Source organism: Phymastichus coffea, unplaced genomic scaffold (assembly GCF_024137745.1).
Source record: "Phymastichus coffea isolate CEN01 unplaced genomic scaffold, Cenicafe_Pcof_1.1 PCOF00110, whole genome shotgun sequence".
Classification (NCBI taxonomy): Eukaryota; Metazoa; Arthropoda; class Insecta; order Hymenoptera; family Eulophidae; genus Phymastichus; species Phymastichus coffea.
Window position 1 is genome coordinate 385,522 of NW_026706921.1, and position 17,931 is coordinate 403,452.

At 30.8% G+C, this 17,931-nt stretch overlaps 4 protein-coding genes across 6 annotated transcripts; 1 reads left to right on the forward strand and 3 right to left on the reverse strand.

The window, feature by feature from the left end:
• Nucleotides 1–958: 958 nt before the first annotated feature.
• Nucleotides 959–2,852, reverse strand: LOC131670400 (probable pterin-4-alpha-carbinolamine dehydratase). 3 transcript variants are annotated; one of them, XM_058945977.1, is made up of 4 exons: nucleotides 2,757–2,844; nucleotides 2,528–2,689; nucleotides 1,456–1,575; nucleotides 959–1,392 (listed from the first exon to the last, which is right to left on the reverse strand). In XM_058945977.1, the coding sequence occupies exons 2-4, from the start codon at nucleotides 2,639–2,641 to the stop codon at nucleotides 1,210–1,212; spliced, it is 417 nt and encodes a 138-aa protein (XP_058801960.1). In that variant the 5' UTR covers nucleotides 2,642–2,689; nucleotides 2,757–2,844; the 3' UTR covers nucleotides 959–1,209. The 3 variants fall into 3 exon arrangements, with proteins under 3 accessions (XP_058801960.1, XP_058801961.1, XP_058801959.1); XM_058945978.1 differs by having other exon boundaries at nucleotides 2,528–2,650; nucleotides 2,757–2,826; XM_058945976.1 differs by having other exon boundaries at nucleotides 960–1,392; nucleotides 2,528–2,658; nucleotides 2,757–2,852.
• A 25-nt stretch (nucleotides 2,853–2,877) lies between these two features.
• Nucleotides 2,878–4,874, reverse strand: LOC131670399 (uncharacterized). The gene is made up of 5 exons (XM_058945975.1): nucleotides 4,384–4,874; nucleotides 3,870–4,271; nucleotides 3,601–3,793; nucleotides 3,296–3,511; nucleotides 2,878–3,217 (listed from the first exon to the last, which is right to left on the reverse strand). Exons 1-5 carry the CDS (start codon nucleotides 4,451–4,453, stop codon nucleotides 2,962–2,964), a joined length of 1,137 nt encoding a protein of 378 aa, XP_058801958.1. The 5' UTR covers nucleotides 4,454–4,874; the 3' UTR covers nucleotides 2,878–2,961.
• A 2,064-nt stretch (nucleotides 4,875–6,938) lies between these two features.
• On the reverse strand, nucleotides 6,939–12,070 carry LOC131670393 (uncharacterized). Its single transcript, XM_058945962.1, has 11 exons — nucleotides 11,962–12,070; nucleotides 9,576–9,876; nucleotides 9,389–9,508; nucleotides 9,204–9,321; nucleotides 8,857–9,121; nucleotides 8,546–8,665; nucleotides 8,331–8,421; nucleotides 8,122–8,258; nucleotides 7,921–8,053; nucleotides 7,772–7,837; nucleotides 6,939–7,657 (listed from the first exon to the last, which is right to left on the reverse strand). Exons 2-10 carry the CDS (start codon nucleotides 9,771–9,773, stop codon nucleotides 7,784–7,786), a joined length of 1,236 nt encoding a protein of 411 aa, XP_058801945.1. The 5' UTR covers nucleotides 9,774–9,876; nucleotides 11,962–12,070; the 3' UTR covers nucleotides 6,939–7,657; nucleotides 7,772–7,783.
• Nucleotides 12,071–14,321: 2,251 nt separating this feature from the next.
• On the forward strand, nucleotides 14,322–15,881 carry LOC131670396 (uncharacterized). The gene is made up of 4 exons (XM_058945967.1): nucleotides 14,322–14,460; nucleotides 14,585–14,740; nucleotides 15,556–15,606; nucleotides 15,683–15,881. The coding sequence occupies exons 1-4, from the start codon at nucleotides 14,385–14,387 to the stop codon at nucleotides 15,853–15,855; spliced, it is 456 nt and encodes a 151-aa protein (XP_058801950.1). The 5' UTR covers nucleotides 14,322–14,384; the 3' UTR covers nucleotides 15,856–15,881.
• Nucleotides 15,882–17,931: the final 2,050 nt, after the last annotated feature.

Consider the following 17,931-nt stretch of genomic DNA (forward strand, 5'->3'; position numbering starts at 1 on the left):
AACAATTTGCGGGGTGAATTGCTTTTCGATTGGTCGCTCGCTAGAAAATGATATAGACGCGACTTCAGCGAAGTTTTTGGGTCAAAGAAAACTTAACGTGTGATTTTGCAAGGCTCGTAGAGATTACTTTTTCTTAATTGTGCTGTGAAAAAAAATTACGAAAGAATGGGAAATGTGAAGAACAGTATACAATTTCTCGCCACAAAGTTTCCCATCACTTCCAGCGGTGGAACATTTTCCGCGGTATTTCTGCAGAAAATAGGTCATAGTTTTTAAATAGGATATTTTTTCCAGAGACGCGATAATTAAAAATTTAATTAAACGCGAATTAAAAAAAAATGCTCAAATTAAACGGTGCTCACGTATTCTTAGAAGCGATGCTATATTTCGAGTAAATATCGCGTAATAATGCAATAACTCAACTTGGCTACGCAAAATGCATTAGCTTTCCGGTAAATGATTTTCCTCGTTTCTCGATATCTACAGGAGAAAATCGCAAATGCATCGGCTACTATTTAGAAGCACTAGAAAAGAAGCGATGAAATTGCGCTTGCAGCAAGAGAGAGGGAAAGAGAGCTTGCAGATCACGAGCATAGGTGTAGTGGTATATAACGTACGACGGGTAATGGAGCACTGGTACTGCAGTCTGGCATTGATTTTTTGGCTCCTTTCTTTTCACCGACCTAATTTTCATTCCTTTTTTTTCAACGATTTTTCTTTCTATTGTTTCTCTCCTCTTTTTAGACTTGATTACTTTGCTTACATCTTCGCGACAGTTTTCCTCTCCGCCGTGCCTTCTTTTTCTGACACTTCACGCAGACAGTTTTCATTCTTGTGTTCATAGCAAGCCAAAATAGAAACTTAATGAGAATTTACACGCTCCTTCAACAATTCTGTAGTTTTGTTTTACTTATTTAAATTAAACGCTTGAAAAACTACATTTTCACCAATAAATAACAGAATATTTTCAATTCATATGTATTTCAAATAGAAATATCAGAATCATATAAAGAACTTAATTATACGGCTCCGACTTTATTGGATACAAGAAAATGAAATGTACTTTCTAAAGATTCATTATAGTTTATGCTGATTAAATTATGCTGCTTTCATATTCTCACATGATAAATCTATTTATTGTCGCAAAGACATCAAATTGGTTTCATTTTCTGTTGACGTTCAACAAAGTAAAAAAATATATGCAAAAATTTATTCATTAACAAATTTGGCAGCCTTCTCGATGAAGTTTGCAAGTTTCACGTCGCGCTGAGATAAACCGTTGACGTCGTGAGACGACAGCGTGATGTTAACTTTATTGTAAACATTGTACCATTCAGGATGATGATCCATTTTTTCAGCTTGCATAGCAATTCTCGTCATAAAACCAAACGCCTGAAAATCATATAATACAATTAATAAGATACATACAAAAGAAAATGTTTTTACAAAAATTACCTGATTGAAATTCTTAAAAGCAAACTCTTTGTACAGAGCATCTCTGTTATCTTGAATGACCCAGCCGTTGGACACCAATGGTTTGATGTCCTTCTCTCTATCTTCTAAAGTTAGTTTAGGCTAAAACATAAAATCATTCATGGAAGAATTTCGATTAAATACGATTGCATATGTAATAACAATTTCAATATAGTTATACTATTGCCTTAGCTATACCCATAACTAAATTAATTTACCATAGATCAATATATATAATCTTTTTAAAAACTCCTTACCATTGGTAAAGCTAAATGTTAAAAACGGTTAAGCGAAATTTATTACAAAATTAACAATCCATCGCATATATGAGATTTCGCCTCGATGTACTTGAATCGGTCCTTTATTAAATTTTCTTTTCATGTCAACTTTCATGTTTAGTTTGATATTAATAATTCAAGATTAATTGGATTATAATCAATCGAAAACATAATTTTTCAATTCAGTTGTTTCCATTTTTCAATTCAATAAGAAAAAGTAGTTATATTTAAAAATAATAATATAAAAATAATTATGCACGCGAAATCAAATGAAGTAGCAAAGTTATAGTCGCTTGTTGCGAAAGTGTTATTATATCATTAATTTTCACTTTTACATTAAATACATATATTATTACATAAAGGTTGTTGAAGGTCACAATAGTTGATAGGGCATTAGGATCCTAAATCCCGTTAAAATCAAACTCACGGGCAACACCCATTTTAATACAGCAAATACGAAATTTGCTAATTAATGAACCTTGCATTTATAAATATACAATAATTATACAAATATTTATTGAAAAATTGATTTCTAACTATTTTGAATGTATTCTTTTATCACCGCAAGCCTTTCACTTTTTGCCTTCTTGCGAAAGAGATATCGATTATGAATGAAGTAAAAACATGCGCAGCCACTTGTTGGAATATCCAACGAAAATTTTGGTTTAAACTAAAGAATCAAATTTAAATATTATACATAAACAATTACTGTTATTTATAGTTTCTATTTTCGTTATTATTAATAATTCAATCAACAAACAACATCAGTATCTTACCATTCTGGATTTCTTTGAGGCCAGTGTCGTTTGCTGCCGTTGGACCGTGTGGAGCACTTGTGAGCAGTATCGACCAACTCCTTCCCTCCTTAGCAGCTCAAATATGGCCGTCATGATCCTAACCTATAATACTGGCCGTTTTTTGCCGGTTTTGAAATCAAGCTTTTTTTCATTAACTAAATGATGCCAAATGAAGATTATTTAAATTTAATGGAAGAAAATGTGTAACCTTGATTTTGAAAGTAATTGTAATCTTTAGTAATCAAACAACTCCTTGTTTAGGATGATAATTCAAAGAGCCAATAAAAGTACGTTTTACCTCTTTCGGAAGTGTGAATAAACTAACAATTTGCTTATTTAAAGATATTATTCAAAAATTTATTACAAATGTACATAACTTACACTAGCGTTTTCAAACATAAAACAATCCAATATTAATGATTTATTTTCTTCCTATGCATAGGTTTAGTTAATGGTGCTGGTAGAGGTACTTTGAGAATTACAGTATTTTTGTCATCTTTAAGAGGTACTGCATGAATCCATCTTGCCAACTCAAACAATTTTTTGAGACTTAGACGAAATGAGAAAATTGTTGAGAAAAGCTCTAAATTTAACTTGAAATTCCACGTTATAAGACCCAATATTATACAGTGGATGAGTCCCTTATCTCTTATAGTGTTCGGTCTTTGTCTGAAATATTAAAAAATGTTGGTAACAACATTTATATGAAAGTTTATTTTCAATCTTGTCAAAGAAATTATCAGTTACCTCCCATTAGCACTATTTAGACTATATGTTTCAATAACGTATCTATGCACATCGTCAGAATAAGGGCATAAGTTCATATCATTCTTTTTTGCCATTTTCAATGGAATATTGAGCCAAGATGATACTGCTTCTATGTACAATAATATTGCAAGTTTTTCAGTACCTTTTGGGTCATTTTTAACTTTTTGCACAGTTGTCAAGAAAAATTCTGGTTTACTAAAATAAGTCAAATGAATGAAAATTTAGGTAATTTCTGAAATACAAAATAGTTGATTTATATAGATGAAAAGGTAATAATAACTTACTCATTTACTTCTTCGGTTAATAATTCAGTTGCTCTATCATAAAGGGTTTCTAGAATATTCTTTGGTACAATATCTTCAATATTATAAATTAATGATTCATTAGGAGCATCTTTATTACATGGAGGTAAATGCACACCATTAATAAAGTCATCTTTAGCAATAGGTTCAAGATCTTGTCTTTCTATTTCAACATCTATAGAAAAAAATAAATAATTGTTAGTTAAGTGGTAAATTAAATAAAATATTTGAGACCTGAAAATGTAACTCACTTGATACAGTTTTTTCCAACTGCTCTTTAAGAACACTATCTATATTGATTTTCATTTTTTCATATTGTTCAGTTCTGCGTTTTGCTTTTTTAGAACCAAATTGCTTATTTAGAGCAACAATTTGATCAACATTATCATCATTATTGTCTTCAACATGCTGATCAAGTACTGGAGCAACATCCCATCGTTCAGCTTGTATTAATCTGACTTTACCAGTTTTTTTATTATGGACAGCTAACATTGTGTAAGTTAATTCTTTGTTAAGGTCAGGTCTGTATCCTTTATAAACCACTTGACCATTTGACATTGCTAAAACGGTTTTTTTCTTTTTTTCATCATTGTATAATCCAGATTTCATTTTCTGTGTTTCCTCATCTTTCAGATATCCGTTTTGAAAGTTAACTATAAAATTTATAATATAATTCTATATATCTTTCATGGAGCATTATTGCATCAATCAAAATAGACTTAATCAAAAATTAAAACCAATATATCTAAATAAGAACCTACATACCTATGATAGGTTGAATTTTATCTGGTTGAATAATCACATCTTCAATAACTGCTTCAATTGGTTTCTTCATGGTTTTTAATGTGATATTATTCACTTAAATAAAATGTCAAACATTTATGAAAAGAAGAATTTCAAAAACATACATTTAACGTAAAAACTGCCTATCAGAGAGTTAAGGTTATATTATTTAAACTCTATTCATAATCACAGATCAGATCACAAGCCACAGGACACATTCGTAGCTACAGCTAGACAAAAGTGGCAAGCAGTTCACTTCAGACTATGTATACATTCGTGGCCGGTGAATAAGGTCTATTCGTCGTCACATTTCTCTGGGTGTGTCCCGAATGAAGGGCCCCTTAAGAATTTTTGCCGTAAAATTGGCTACATTAATCAACGTTGCTATGACAACCATGTACAGTCGCCGGACATTGATTCACCCATTTCAAAATGTCAGTTTGCAGGTCTGGATTTTAATGAATAAATGAATAATACAATAATATAACTAGTTTAAAAATAAATATATGTGTATATTAAAGATGTTGAATATCGAAGGAAAAAATTAAGATTCAATTAAAAATCATCAACCCCACTACTAAACTATTTTTGCAGATAAGTAGTATTTATTTTATCCTATTTAATATTGTATAAAAAATATGATACTTTGTGGTTCTTTTAAGGATATTACACAGGATAAATTAAGGAGAGGAGACAAAGAAGATTATTCAAACTTTCTCCATCATAATATGCTCTGGAACCAAGTGCTAGTACACATTTTCTCAAGAAAATAGTACCTTTATATCCAGAAATGCTCATAATCAAATCTTGGAAAGCACTATTGATATACTTGGTCGAGCTTTCATTGTAGCTATATCAAGATACTTGTAGATTCCAATCACTGTCACTGAATACGTACATATCACTTGAAATGCATAGATGTAATCCTTCAACTGATTTTTAGTTGGTAGCCATTCCCATACAAATTCGATAGTTACCATCAATTAAAGCTCAAACAACAAGATCTGTAAAAACAAGTGCTTCTTATAACTTGGTTTTAAATATTCCTTGATCAAGTACAAGACCCTTGAACAATTTTTACAAGCACTTAGTTTTACAATAGTTTGGTCAAGCACCAATTACAGCTATCAAATTTGCTTGACAAGCTTTTTAAACAGAACCAGTGCAAATTCATGTATATCCCTACAAATATCATTTGTAAGAGAAAGTCCTAATAATAATCTTCTTATCTCCTCTCCTTAGTTTATTTCTGATAAGAACCCCAAAGTATCATATTCTTTATACAATATTAAATGGGATAAAATAAATACTATTTATTTGAAAACAGTCTAGTGGTGAGGTTGATGATTTTCAATTGAATAAACATTGTTTTCCTTTGATATTCAACATCTCTAACACATATTAATACATATATTTACTTTTTAACTAGTTATACTATTATATTATTCATTTATTCATTAAAATCCAGATCGGCCAACTAACACTTGAAATTTTTAAATGTAAACAGAATCAATGTCCGGCAACTGTATGTATGTGTACATTATTGTCATAGCAACGTTGACCAATATAGCCAACATTATAGCTAAAATTTTAACAAACCCTCCATTTCGAACACACGCATTGAAAAGCTCAATGTGAGAGACGACGAACAAACCTAGTTATTCACCGGCCACGAATGTATGTATAGTCTGAAGTCAACTGTTCGCCGCTTTTGTCTAGCTACACGTGGGTTACTTCGCGACCCGGGAAATTGAAAATTGAAAATAAGCTAGGTCGTTTGAACACCACTGTAACCATTTCTAGCTACTGTAGCCATTTCTGCTTAAAGCATAACCTTACATCTTAATAAATAAAAACTGTGATCTAACATGGGTCGGTTACAATGGTAATCAAACAACCTAGCTTATTTTCAATTTTTAATTTTCCGGGTTGCAAATTCACCCACGCCTAGTGTACGAATGTCTCAACTAAATGCATCGCTGGGCACTTTTTCTTAGCTTAGCCCACAGTTCATATAGCTCACAGGCCATAGCGACTCGCACACCGTCCTGATACTTCCATCCACTTTTGTTATTAATTACACTAAAACTTCGCGGTCTCAACGCTAACTCCTGATGTACCTCGCAAAATTCTAATTTCCTTTAGTACTTATGCTGGGATCAGCCAGCATAATACCACTAGAGCTGAGAGAGGTTCGTGAAGGACATGGTCCCAAGACGCTATTAGCTCCGGTGATATCACTCCCAAGAGTTAGATTCTGACTCTTTGATGTGGTAAAGGAAAGATTGCATATACTCCTCTAAATATAAGAATACATTTAGGATTAGCCAAAAAAAAAGGAAAGGCAGAAATGGATCTCATGCCTTGGAACGCGCAAGAGTCCGCATTTTGGGCGCAAACTTTATTTATTTATTTATTAACGCAAAATCCAACCATGCTAGACATTTTATTTTACTTTTAAAACTCTAAATTAATAATGCCGATAATTATGACATACATACAGAATCTGAAAAAAATCTCTATAATAATTATTTAGAAGTAAAGTTTGTTTAGTTAATATCGCAAAATTTTCAATAAAATTATAGGTTTACTTTATATCAAAAGATAGCTTTTAACTTGTAGAACATACTGTTGGCTTTCGTTTTTCAGTTTAAACAATAGAATTTGAATTATAAATAATAAAACATTTGCAAGACTTTTAATTGTTAATATAAAATCGTGTAATGTATTTTATACATTTGACAATTTTCCCTGTACGTACAGGTCGAACTTTTTATCTCGCAAGGTATTTTAATTTGTTACACAGAATTATTAATTATTCATTTATTTATACCTTTTATTGGTAGTTGGCTACCAATAGAACAAATTCGTGCTTTGGGAAGATTAAATTGTCTTTTACGAATACGCACAGTTGAATCGCTTGATTAAATAATATTAACAATTTTATTAACCATTGAACATTCTCAATGAATTTTTGCCAATTTTTAACCATTGAATTTGCTTAAAACTTACAAATACGATTTCTACGCATTTATAAGTATAAGAAGAGGGTTTTCGTTCATTATAAAAGTACTTATTTAATGTTTTTGCAAAATTTCATGTAAATTATTGAGAAAATTCGGCATATAGTGACGTCACGCTCCTTAATGGTTAAAATTCCATGAACACATTCCCACATATTTGCATATAGCAGACACGATTTATATGTTTGTCTGTATAGTATAAATCTGATCTTATACTTAGCCCCATAGATTAACTGCAATAATAAATAGTTGACATAAATAATTATTATCAACCCCATTGAATAATTGACTTTTTGCAAGGATAAATTAGTGAGCATTGTGATACAAATATTAGTGTAGATACAGACCGAATCCAGGAATCAATTATTGAACGATGCGAATACTGTAATATATGACATCGATGATTTCAAAAGCTTCATCAAATGATAAATTTATAGGAATTAAATGATATCGATCATTAAAGTAAATAAAAGTAAAATACAAATGTAATATATACCACTATGAAATTCTCAAAATTCATAATATAAAATCCACCGGCGGTCAAATAAAAAGGTTTTAAGGTTCGACGCATGATGAACTTCAAAAGGTTTTGGCTTGCGACTGAGCATTCGTACCATTGATTATTGTAACTAAAAAGTAGATTGCTTGGTAAATTATTATTTACTACTTCCATGTGTTAGAATTATTTAATACGTACGCTGCATAAAAAATATCATTGCTCCCGTCAATCATCTTCTGACCCGGCCAGCTCAGATAAAACATGTGTATAGTAAATCCAATGTTAAGAAAAATAAATCTAAGCAATAAAACTGGATTGTTCAAATTGAAGAGAATCTAAAAAAAGAGATATGTAATTTCACTTGAAAGTTTATCAAAATATTTAGTAGTTTTATCATGTTCATTTACATTTACTGCTCCTGCTGCTAGTACTAATACATTGCCAATTATGACGAATAGAAATGTTGAAGAATATGATGATTCCAAAACCTGACCAAAACTATAATCAATATTCACAATCACTCGTTAAACCATCTTATTCTTCAATTTAAAGCGCGAATTTGATATTTCAGTAAGTAGTTATATTAGACAGGCTAACGATGATGTTATTAAATAGACTTAACTTTAAAACGTTTTCGTGCAGTTCTGCAGATTTGCTAATTGCTCGATACGAGGCATCTTTGATAGGATAAATAGTTGAATCAAATTTTTCACTTTGTTTTGTTGCAAGTTTCAAACGTAACCTACAAATAACAATTCAGATATTTTAGAAATTTCATTAGCACGGTTCAGCAATGGAAGCTGAAAAGGCTCGAGTTATAAAGTTTGCGCCCTTGATAAACGTTTGTGTACCATATCAGTCTGAAAAAGGTCTTTCGCGACAAGACTGTTACTTCTATCGTACGCAATATATGTACTGATTCAGATCACTTACTTAACTACATCTAATAAACCAACGCACTGCTGAATACAAACAGCATAAGTAGAATCGACCGCACTGAACAAAGGTATAGATGTAAGCACAGTGCAAGCTTCAAATATATAGATATAATAATAATATTGCTTTTTATCTACAAAATACTCTCCATCAAGTATAAATACTGGCGCTCGAGATGCATTAGCTAAAGGCCAAATAATATCGTACATGTGGTGAGTTAGTGGTAAAGTTACAAAAATTATTCCAGCGTTCACCATATACCCTAGAACGATATTAGTTCAATATTGTTTTTATGAAATATATCAAAATTAAGCACAATACATTTATTCAATGAAAGATCTAACCAACATAAGCTAGTGTTAATAACCTTCCCACCTCGGAAGATTTTTCAAGGATATGTTTTTCACTTTTATTTTCTAACATATTCCAATTCTGTACTATATTTTTATATAGAAACTTTAACTAAAACGAAAAATAATTATAACGGTCTTGAGATTAACCCCATTGAACCTTTACTTAATTAAATTACCTTGGATTCTGTGAAAATCATTCCAAAAAATTTTGCACCAATCCCAAAAATATAAACTATTGTTCCAATAGCAACAATTATTCTCTCTATATTTTTTTTCATTGTCACAACACAGATAACCTAAGTTAAAATATCTTAGTAGATGTCTAATAAATATAATACATGTTGTAAAATGTAGTTTACTTACTTGTGGTACGGTTGAAATGATGATCACACATGAAAGAACAATTCGAATGAAAACTTTTTGTACCTGGTTTTGGTAAGGCCATAGTCCCATATATTTTAGCATATTTTTATTGATAACAAAATAGCGACTATTATAGAATCTTATCGCCTCTTGATCAGGTATATCTAGCAATCTATCCGATTTTTTATACTTCATCATATTGATGTGAGATACTAGCACATAAAAGAGAGCGCTTTCGCGTTACGTTTTTCCCATTTCATCGGATGAAACAAAAAATACAACCAATTACTTTTTGAATGAGCTGGAATAGTTTTTTGAATTATTATTAAAGCTACCATGATATTTTATTTATTTATTTATCTTCATGTTGTCATCAACTTAAAAATAAAAGGTGGGAGATAAATAGAAGAGCGTATTTTTTCGAAAATGTAAAAAACTAATTAAATTACATTTTTGGAAGATAATTTGTTCTAAAAATGATTCTTGACAATTTTTCACTTGACTAATCAGTGAAACCTTTATTTTTCTTTTACGTTACCAACTCGTAATTTCCCTTATAAAAAAGTTATAGATGCCATGTTGAAGCATTTTATTTGTGACCTGATTGGCTGAGATGTAATCACGTGATATACTGCTATGTAGTGGTAATTCCCCTTATAAAAAAGTTATGGATACCATGTTGAAGCATTTTATTTGTGACCTGATTGGCTGAGATGTAATCACGTGATATACTGCTATGTAGTGGCAAATCAGCGTACATATCATGGTATACTAAAAATTCCATGCATTATAATCGATACGGATCATTTTGAAGATAATGAAAGTAAAGAACAATAGGCTGCATTGATATTGTTCTAACACTTATTTAATTAAACTGTCAGCGAGTAAATCGTTTTGTAAAAGCAAGAGGTTATACTTTGGAATTATTCTAATTATTTTTTATTCCAAATCGAGAATTTGATATTTGAATGTGTAAGATTAAAATAAATATAGTACCCTCGCAGGGACTAGAAAAATAATTTATAAGGTATTTGATTTTTTTACGAATACTCTTTTGAATTTGTTATTCCTATTTTAAAGCAGGAGTACCGTAAGGTAACGTGCTAGGGTCAAAATTATATTTGTTATTCACCACTGATTTGTCAAGGTTCCCAAATATCACAACAGTAACCTATGCAGACGACACAACCATTTTCACATTGCATTCGAAGGCAATAATAGTAACGAAAGTAATATAAAATTATCTACATAATTGATTAAACTCATGGAGAATTAAAGTAAATAAAACAAATCAACACATACGCCTTTCACACTTAGAAGAGATACTGGTCAACTTATTAAACTTAATGACAAACATATACCACAAAGTAGTAATGTCAAGTACTTAAAAATTCATCGAGATCAGAAGCTTACATGGAAAAAGTACATATTTAGAAAACGCAAGCAACTAATACTGAAATCGAAAATTTACTAGCTCATTGAAGGAAAATCAGAGCTTACAAATGAAAACAAAATACTGCTCAAGACAGCAATAATTAAACCAATCTGGCCGTATGGCATTCATCTATGAAGGACCGCTCTGAACTCAAATATTGAAATTCTGGAAAGATTTCAATAAAAAATCCTACGAAACATCATGCGAACTCCATGGTTCATACCAAACTACATCATCCGAAACGATTTACAAATATCATTAGTAAAAGAAAAACTCAAAATGTTTTACGAAAAATACAATACCAAATTGCAAAACCATCTTAATAAACTTATCGGCAAACTTCTTAAGACAAGGATCACTTCCACTAGACTCGAGAAACACAAATCGATGAAGATATAAATATATTAAAATCCATCTCATATACATACAAGCTAAAAATAAAAACAGAATACCCACTGGAGTATTCTACTGAATATCTATGCTGAATGTTAACTTATCATAATAGTAATCATATTTGCTTATTGTTCCAATGTAAGAGACAGATTGTAAATAATCTTGGAGTAAATAAAAAAAAATCAACAAGGGCTAGAATAATACATCACTGATTAATTCTTTATTGATAAATAAAATACAACACCTACTTTATGAAAAGTTAATCTTTCAAAATTTTTAAAAGTGGCATTTGTGAAATGACGTAAACTGTGATTCTACGCATAAGATACTAAATTTTTAATTGTTGAACCATACTTACCAATATTATTCGTAATTGATTATAGCCTTTCAACATTGAATAATTTCTCAAACATATTATTTTCCATTTGATTTTCTAACATTTTACGTGAAATTTAAGTGAAATGACAAAGATTTATATGAAAGTCATCTTTTCTTCTTTGATGAACAGTAAGAAAGACTTAACGTCTATCGAAATTGAATATAATTAAGTTCTCATACCTTGATCAGCAGCTTCACATCGTCTCGATGAAGAAACTTAATTTGTTTTGATCAAATGCATATTATCAAATTCAACTAAAAATCACTTACTTGTTGAATTTTAGGAATGATAATCTAGTGCAAAGATAGACAAAATAAAGAGCTAAAAATATCAATAATGTCAATGAAAAAAAGTCCACTATAATATACTGTATCTGGCATATTGGATATCTCTGAATATACTAATCTCATATATAAACAATGGTTAAGGAAAATCCCTCATGTAATTAAAACAACACTCTTGAAAATTTCAACGTTTCGCCATAAATTCATGGCCTCTTCAGGAAAACTTTATTAAAAAAAAAAATTATGAACAATTAAAAACTTTTTTATAAACAAATCGACATGATCATAACACTACAGTACACATCTAACAATAATAATAAAATCATTCGTACTCACAACTATAGAAAACCTAAGTCATAGTAATGTTAATTAATAAAATATTTTTACTAATCAGAAACAAACCGAAAAGTCAGAGATATAAAATCTGATATGAATTTATGGCGAAACGTTGAAATTTGAAGATGAATTTATGGCGAAACGTTGAAATTTTCAAGAGTGTTGTTTTAATTACATGAGGGATTTTCCTTAACCATTGTTTATATATGAGATTAGTAATATTTCGAAGGAAAATAAAATAGATTATAATCTCTGAATATAGCTTCTCTATCTCTACACGCTATGAGAGTTCTTTGTACTATGACCAGCATTGGCCAAGCCTTTCACTATAGAATATTAACGGGCCTACAAGCATAACCAATGAAGAAAAATTACGGTATCGCAGAATCGCCAGTCAATTTGCATATATAAAAAGCTATCTTTTCTATCGCCAAGTCTTCTAACAAAGGAAAATATTAGCGATAGGGCTAAACGTTGGATGGGAAGTAATTTTTTTTGCACGCCAGCTATTATATCTCAATGATTTTCCGAAAAGTGCTATTATTTATCCATGCTGCTTCGACAGAACGCTTTAATCAACGTCAGGAGATCTCATATATCCGTTAACCGTTATCAAATTTCTTTTCTATCATAAGTACTATTACCATAAGTATCAATGAAATAACTTGTTGTTGGAAACCCACTTTTGCAAATCGACAGGTGGATTTTAATGTATAGGTAAATAACATCTGAAAGCCATATAATCAAAATTTATGAGCTATTTTATTTACAAGATATAGAGATGCGTTTTGAGTAAAATAACAATAATAATAATAATTAACAAAAAGATTTTATTGCGTGTAAGTTTAGCCTTAATCAGGTGCGTAATAAAAAATATTATATAATTAATTAACATCCGAAAAAGTGCAAGCGATTGGATTGCATTAAGTATGCATGTATAACGTGAAAGATTTCAGCTGAAAATCTTTATGCCGCTTCTAATAAATGCATAAAAAAAGGATCTTGAAGAAGCATCATTTAATACACGAAGATATTGAGTACATAATATAAAAGTAATTAACATTTTTTTTTCGTTTTCCTACCTAAACCCTCAATTTTAAGTAACATATTAGAATTAACAAATTTAATTAATCTTTAAGAACAAAAATTAACTGTATTTAAAAACTAAAATCATATTCGATAATTAAAAATTTAATTATTACATATCATCATTGAATTCTTTTAGTATCCTCTATACGTCATGCATCCACTTGTCCTTCATCGTTTCTGAATACGATATTTTCATCCATCATATACTGAACGGTGCCCTCTATTTATCCGCTACTTATTGATCAGTGACCTCTTTGCCTGGACGCAGTTTTCAACCTGTCTTTGATTTATATTATTGTTTTTGGATTTACAATGGAAAGCCTTTGCTAACAATACAGAGTAGTTAGAGTACATTAAGAATTGTTATTTAGATGGTGTTCAATTACTACGTAATAGTAAGAAAAGGAGACATTTTATTAATAATTTCACCTGGAGATGAAGGCTTATGTTTTGTACTTAAATTAGACTAGGGTTAGTGGTGTGTGCGTAATATAAGTAAAAATTCTGACTAAGAGATTAAGTGAAATCTTACTTTTTAATCAGGAAAGCTAACATATGTACTTATCCGGCATAAAAAACCCCAGTCCCAGTAATACACTTATATACATATATATATATCAGTGTCGAAACGCAAGCAAACTGATTACGTGATAAACGAATACAGCAATGGTACGCTTGGCATCCTTTTACTACAAAATTCCCTCTAATCATAAACTTTAATCGACTTAATCAATAATCACTTCAAGAGGGCTTACTTCATCGCTATAATTTTCAACCATACCTTTATATCACGCGATAAATTACACAATAAACTGATAAGTTGGGGAGTATAGAGGTATATAGCTAACTGAACACTAATCGCTTCACTCCATTCTGGATTTCATTGAAAAAGTATGATGTTCAACTCACAAAAGATTGCTCAGAATTCAATATTCTTCTCTGTCGTTATTCTGTTTATAATAAATCAAGGTAAGCCAACGATATGAGTGTGTAAGAATTTGTATTTTTCTGTTTTCTGTCTCGAACCAGTCAATTAAATAACAAATATTTCTGAAATCAACGATAATGTCTGATGATTTTGTTTGCTTTTCAGTCTCAACCCTTGAATGTTACGATTGCTTTTCCGAATTCGATGAAGACTGCATAGCAAAACCTGCGCAGCAAAAATTTATCGCGAAATGTAACTTGAGAGACCCAGCTAAAGATAAGAAATTTCCGCCTCTGTTTTCTACCTTCTCTGACGGATTAAGTAAGTTTATAACAGTTATTAAATGTATAATAATTAAATTTACTCATAGAAATCCATTAATACTACCAGTATAGCATAAATTACTCTTCAGTACAGTAAACAAATTTTATTAACTAAGTTATTAAGCAAGTAGTCACTTAATACGTAGCCGTTTTGTCCAGCGGTCCGAAAGTAGCATTTTCCCGGCCGTGGCTCGATCGGTACCGACTAATTTAGGCCTTGATGGACAAAAAATAGTATACGCACAACTTCCGTGTAATAGAGAAGCCCATAGTACGCGTTTGACAAACACCTGCCACGGACTTACCAATATTTTCCTGGCCTAGGAACATAATTATTATATGTAAAAATGAATTTTGGAGTTACAATAGAAATCACAATTTATTGAAATTATTTATAGAAATTGCACTAGTTGCCCGCAGCAAAGAAAAGTTATTTGAAAACAATTTCGGTTTTACGCAGTGATTTATTTTTTATGTACCTTTCTTGTCAATAGATTTCGAAGCACTCGTAGGCTACTCGCATATAAACTTCATCTTCTTAGCGAGGTGTGAGTGGTAGCTTGTACCTATGGCAAATGATGCAAATAAGACAAGCAAAACTTTTTGTTTCTAGTAATTAAGTTACAGAAACCAAAGAAACGATTATAGGAATATTAAAATATAACTAAAAATAAGTCAGTATAAGAATTAAAGGAATATCGACTACACTGACATTGACAAAACGTGTCCTGTCGTGATAATTATGTCCGCTGTAGTAAGATAATTAATAGTAACATTTCTGCACGTAATTTATATAAAAATTTTATTCCGCAGATCAATTAGATCTAAATTTTATCAAATATCAATGTACAACATATTCGATAAGTGAGTACATTTGGTTTGCAACTAAATTGAAATCGGTCATTTTTTATTGGTGTATGTTTCAATTTTATTATTACAGCTAATATTACTAGTGCCAAAGTTTCTTTGGGTAGAGGATGTATTCCGAAACACATCAACGATGAGAGCTGGACGATAATGAGTTTGACGTATGTTGGATTCCAATTAAATGGCATTAATCGTTGCGACGAGTCACTATGCAACGAAAATGTCACTTTTAATGTTCTTCGATAATTCGGTTGTACTTGATGTATTTTTAAATTGTTGAACGAATAAACTCATTAAAATTAAACTGACTTTGCAATTATAAGCCATGTATACAGTCCGTTATATGATAATTAGTTTTAATTATATAAATATTAAACTATTGAATCGAAATATTCATCTACGAAAAAATTTTTTTAAGTTGAGTATTTGATAAGTTTGTGTCCCAAACTCGTACGATCGACTTAAACTACATTATAGCTATGCATCTTTTCTCAAAAATAATTGTAAGCTGTCAACTGAAAATTGTTGCTTTATAATAATTACTTTTTACATATCTATTTTCATTCAACTTTGTATATAAGGGTTATTCTTGGCTATTTCGATTGACTTATAACCCTTAGGTTACGGATTTTTTTTAATTTGGTACAATTATTGTACATATGAAAGTGAGATTTTTCCCAAATTTTGATGACGATACATTAATTATATCAAAAGTTATTAACAATTAAAGAAAAATGATACAAAATTTTTAAACGGCTGTATTTTAAAAACTAATAAAGATATCGAAGTCGGATTTTTTTGAAAATACTTATAATGCCTTAAAATTTCGAAATAATTACAACAATAAACAATAAAAAATTTTTTTCGACTTTTTGTTTAAACAATTGCTAATATCTCAAAAAGTATATATTTTTTTAATTCTTGCTCCTGCGTGTTCCTGAGGATTTTTGCTATCGAAATCAATCATAAAATTCGAGGGCCCGACACATCGGAAAGTGTAGCCTTAATCAAAAGAAGACGCCTCGGCGTAAGGCTGCGGTAGCGCTCCAGCGGACTCACGGTCAATAATTAATATATAATCCATGGTATTTTATGTCACGAGGAAAGTTATAAGTTAATTAACCGAGATAAATAGTGTCAGAATAATAAATGCACATGAACGTCAAATCAGCCTTTTTATTACTTTATAGAGCACGTTGTAACGTTGTAGTTTAGTGCTGAGATAAATTCACTTAATAGCTCCTTTTTTAAATTAAATAAATCTTAACACCTACTTTTTCGGTTATTTTAATTAGTTACGAGCGAGTGTTCAAGCTTTCCGAAAGTAATAATTAAAAAATATTGAGAACTGTAAGTATGTTTCGTTAGTAATTCATTCAAAACGTGTCAGAAAAGCAAACGTAGTAAATATCATTAGAATTTAGAAACGAGAACCCTTGTTCAAACGTTAGAACTACAGATTGCTTACTGTTCAATTGTTGTAACACTATAGCTATTTCGCTTAGTACTATCTTATCAAAAAGCTGGAAAGAGAACTAGAAGCTAAAGAAACACTAAGCGATACGCAGATGGGATTCAGGAAGAAAAGAGGAACAATGGACGCAATATATGTATTAAAAACAATAATAGAGAAGGAAATAAGGGAAAAAGGAGGAAAACTGTTTGTATTCTTTGCCGACATGAAGACCGCTTTTGACAAGATAAAGAGGAAGAAAATATGGGAAACAATGAAAGAGAAAGGGATAAATAGAAAAATTAGGAAAAGAATAGAAGAAATATATAAGAAAACAGGAAGTAAGGTAAAAGTTGGAGAATAAATAATTGGGGAGTTCGAGACTTACAAAAACGTAAGGCAAGGGTGTCCTTTGAGCACCACGCTATTTAATCTTGCCTTCGCTGACCTAGAAGTCAAGATCAAACAAGTGCAAGAAGGAGGGGTAGTGATAGGAAGGAAGAAAATATGGACATTAGGATATGCAGATGATATAGTAATGATGGCAAAAGGTGAAAGTGGAATGAAAGCAATGCTGAAAAAATTAAAAAGGTACCTGGAAGAAAGGGGATTAGAGCTAAATGTAGGAAAATCAAAGATGATGAAATGCAGGAGAGCAGGAGGAAGGGGAAAGGAAGAAGAATTCGAATGGGAAGGTGAGGAGATAGAGATGGTTAAAGAGTACAATTACTTGGGATATGTGATAAGCAGGAATAACGAAAATAAAAAGCTGATAAAGAAGGTAGAAGGGAAAATAAATATGGGACTCGGAAGATTATGGGGGCTAGGAGAAAAACTATTTAGAGAAAATTGGGAGCTAAGGATGAACC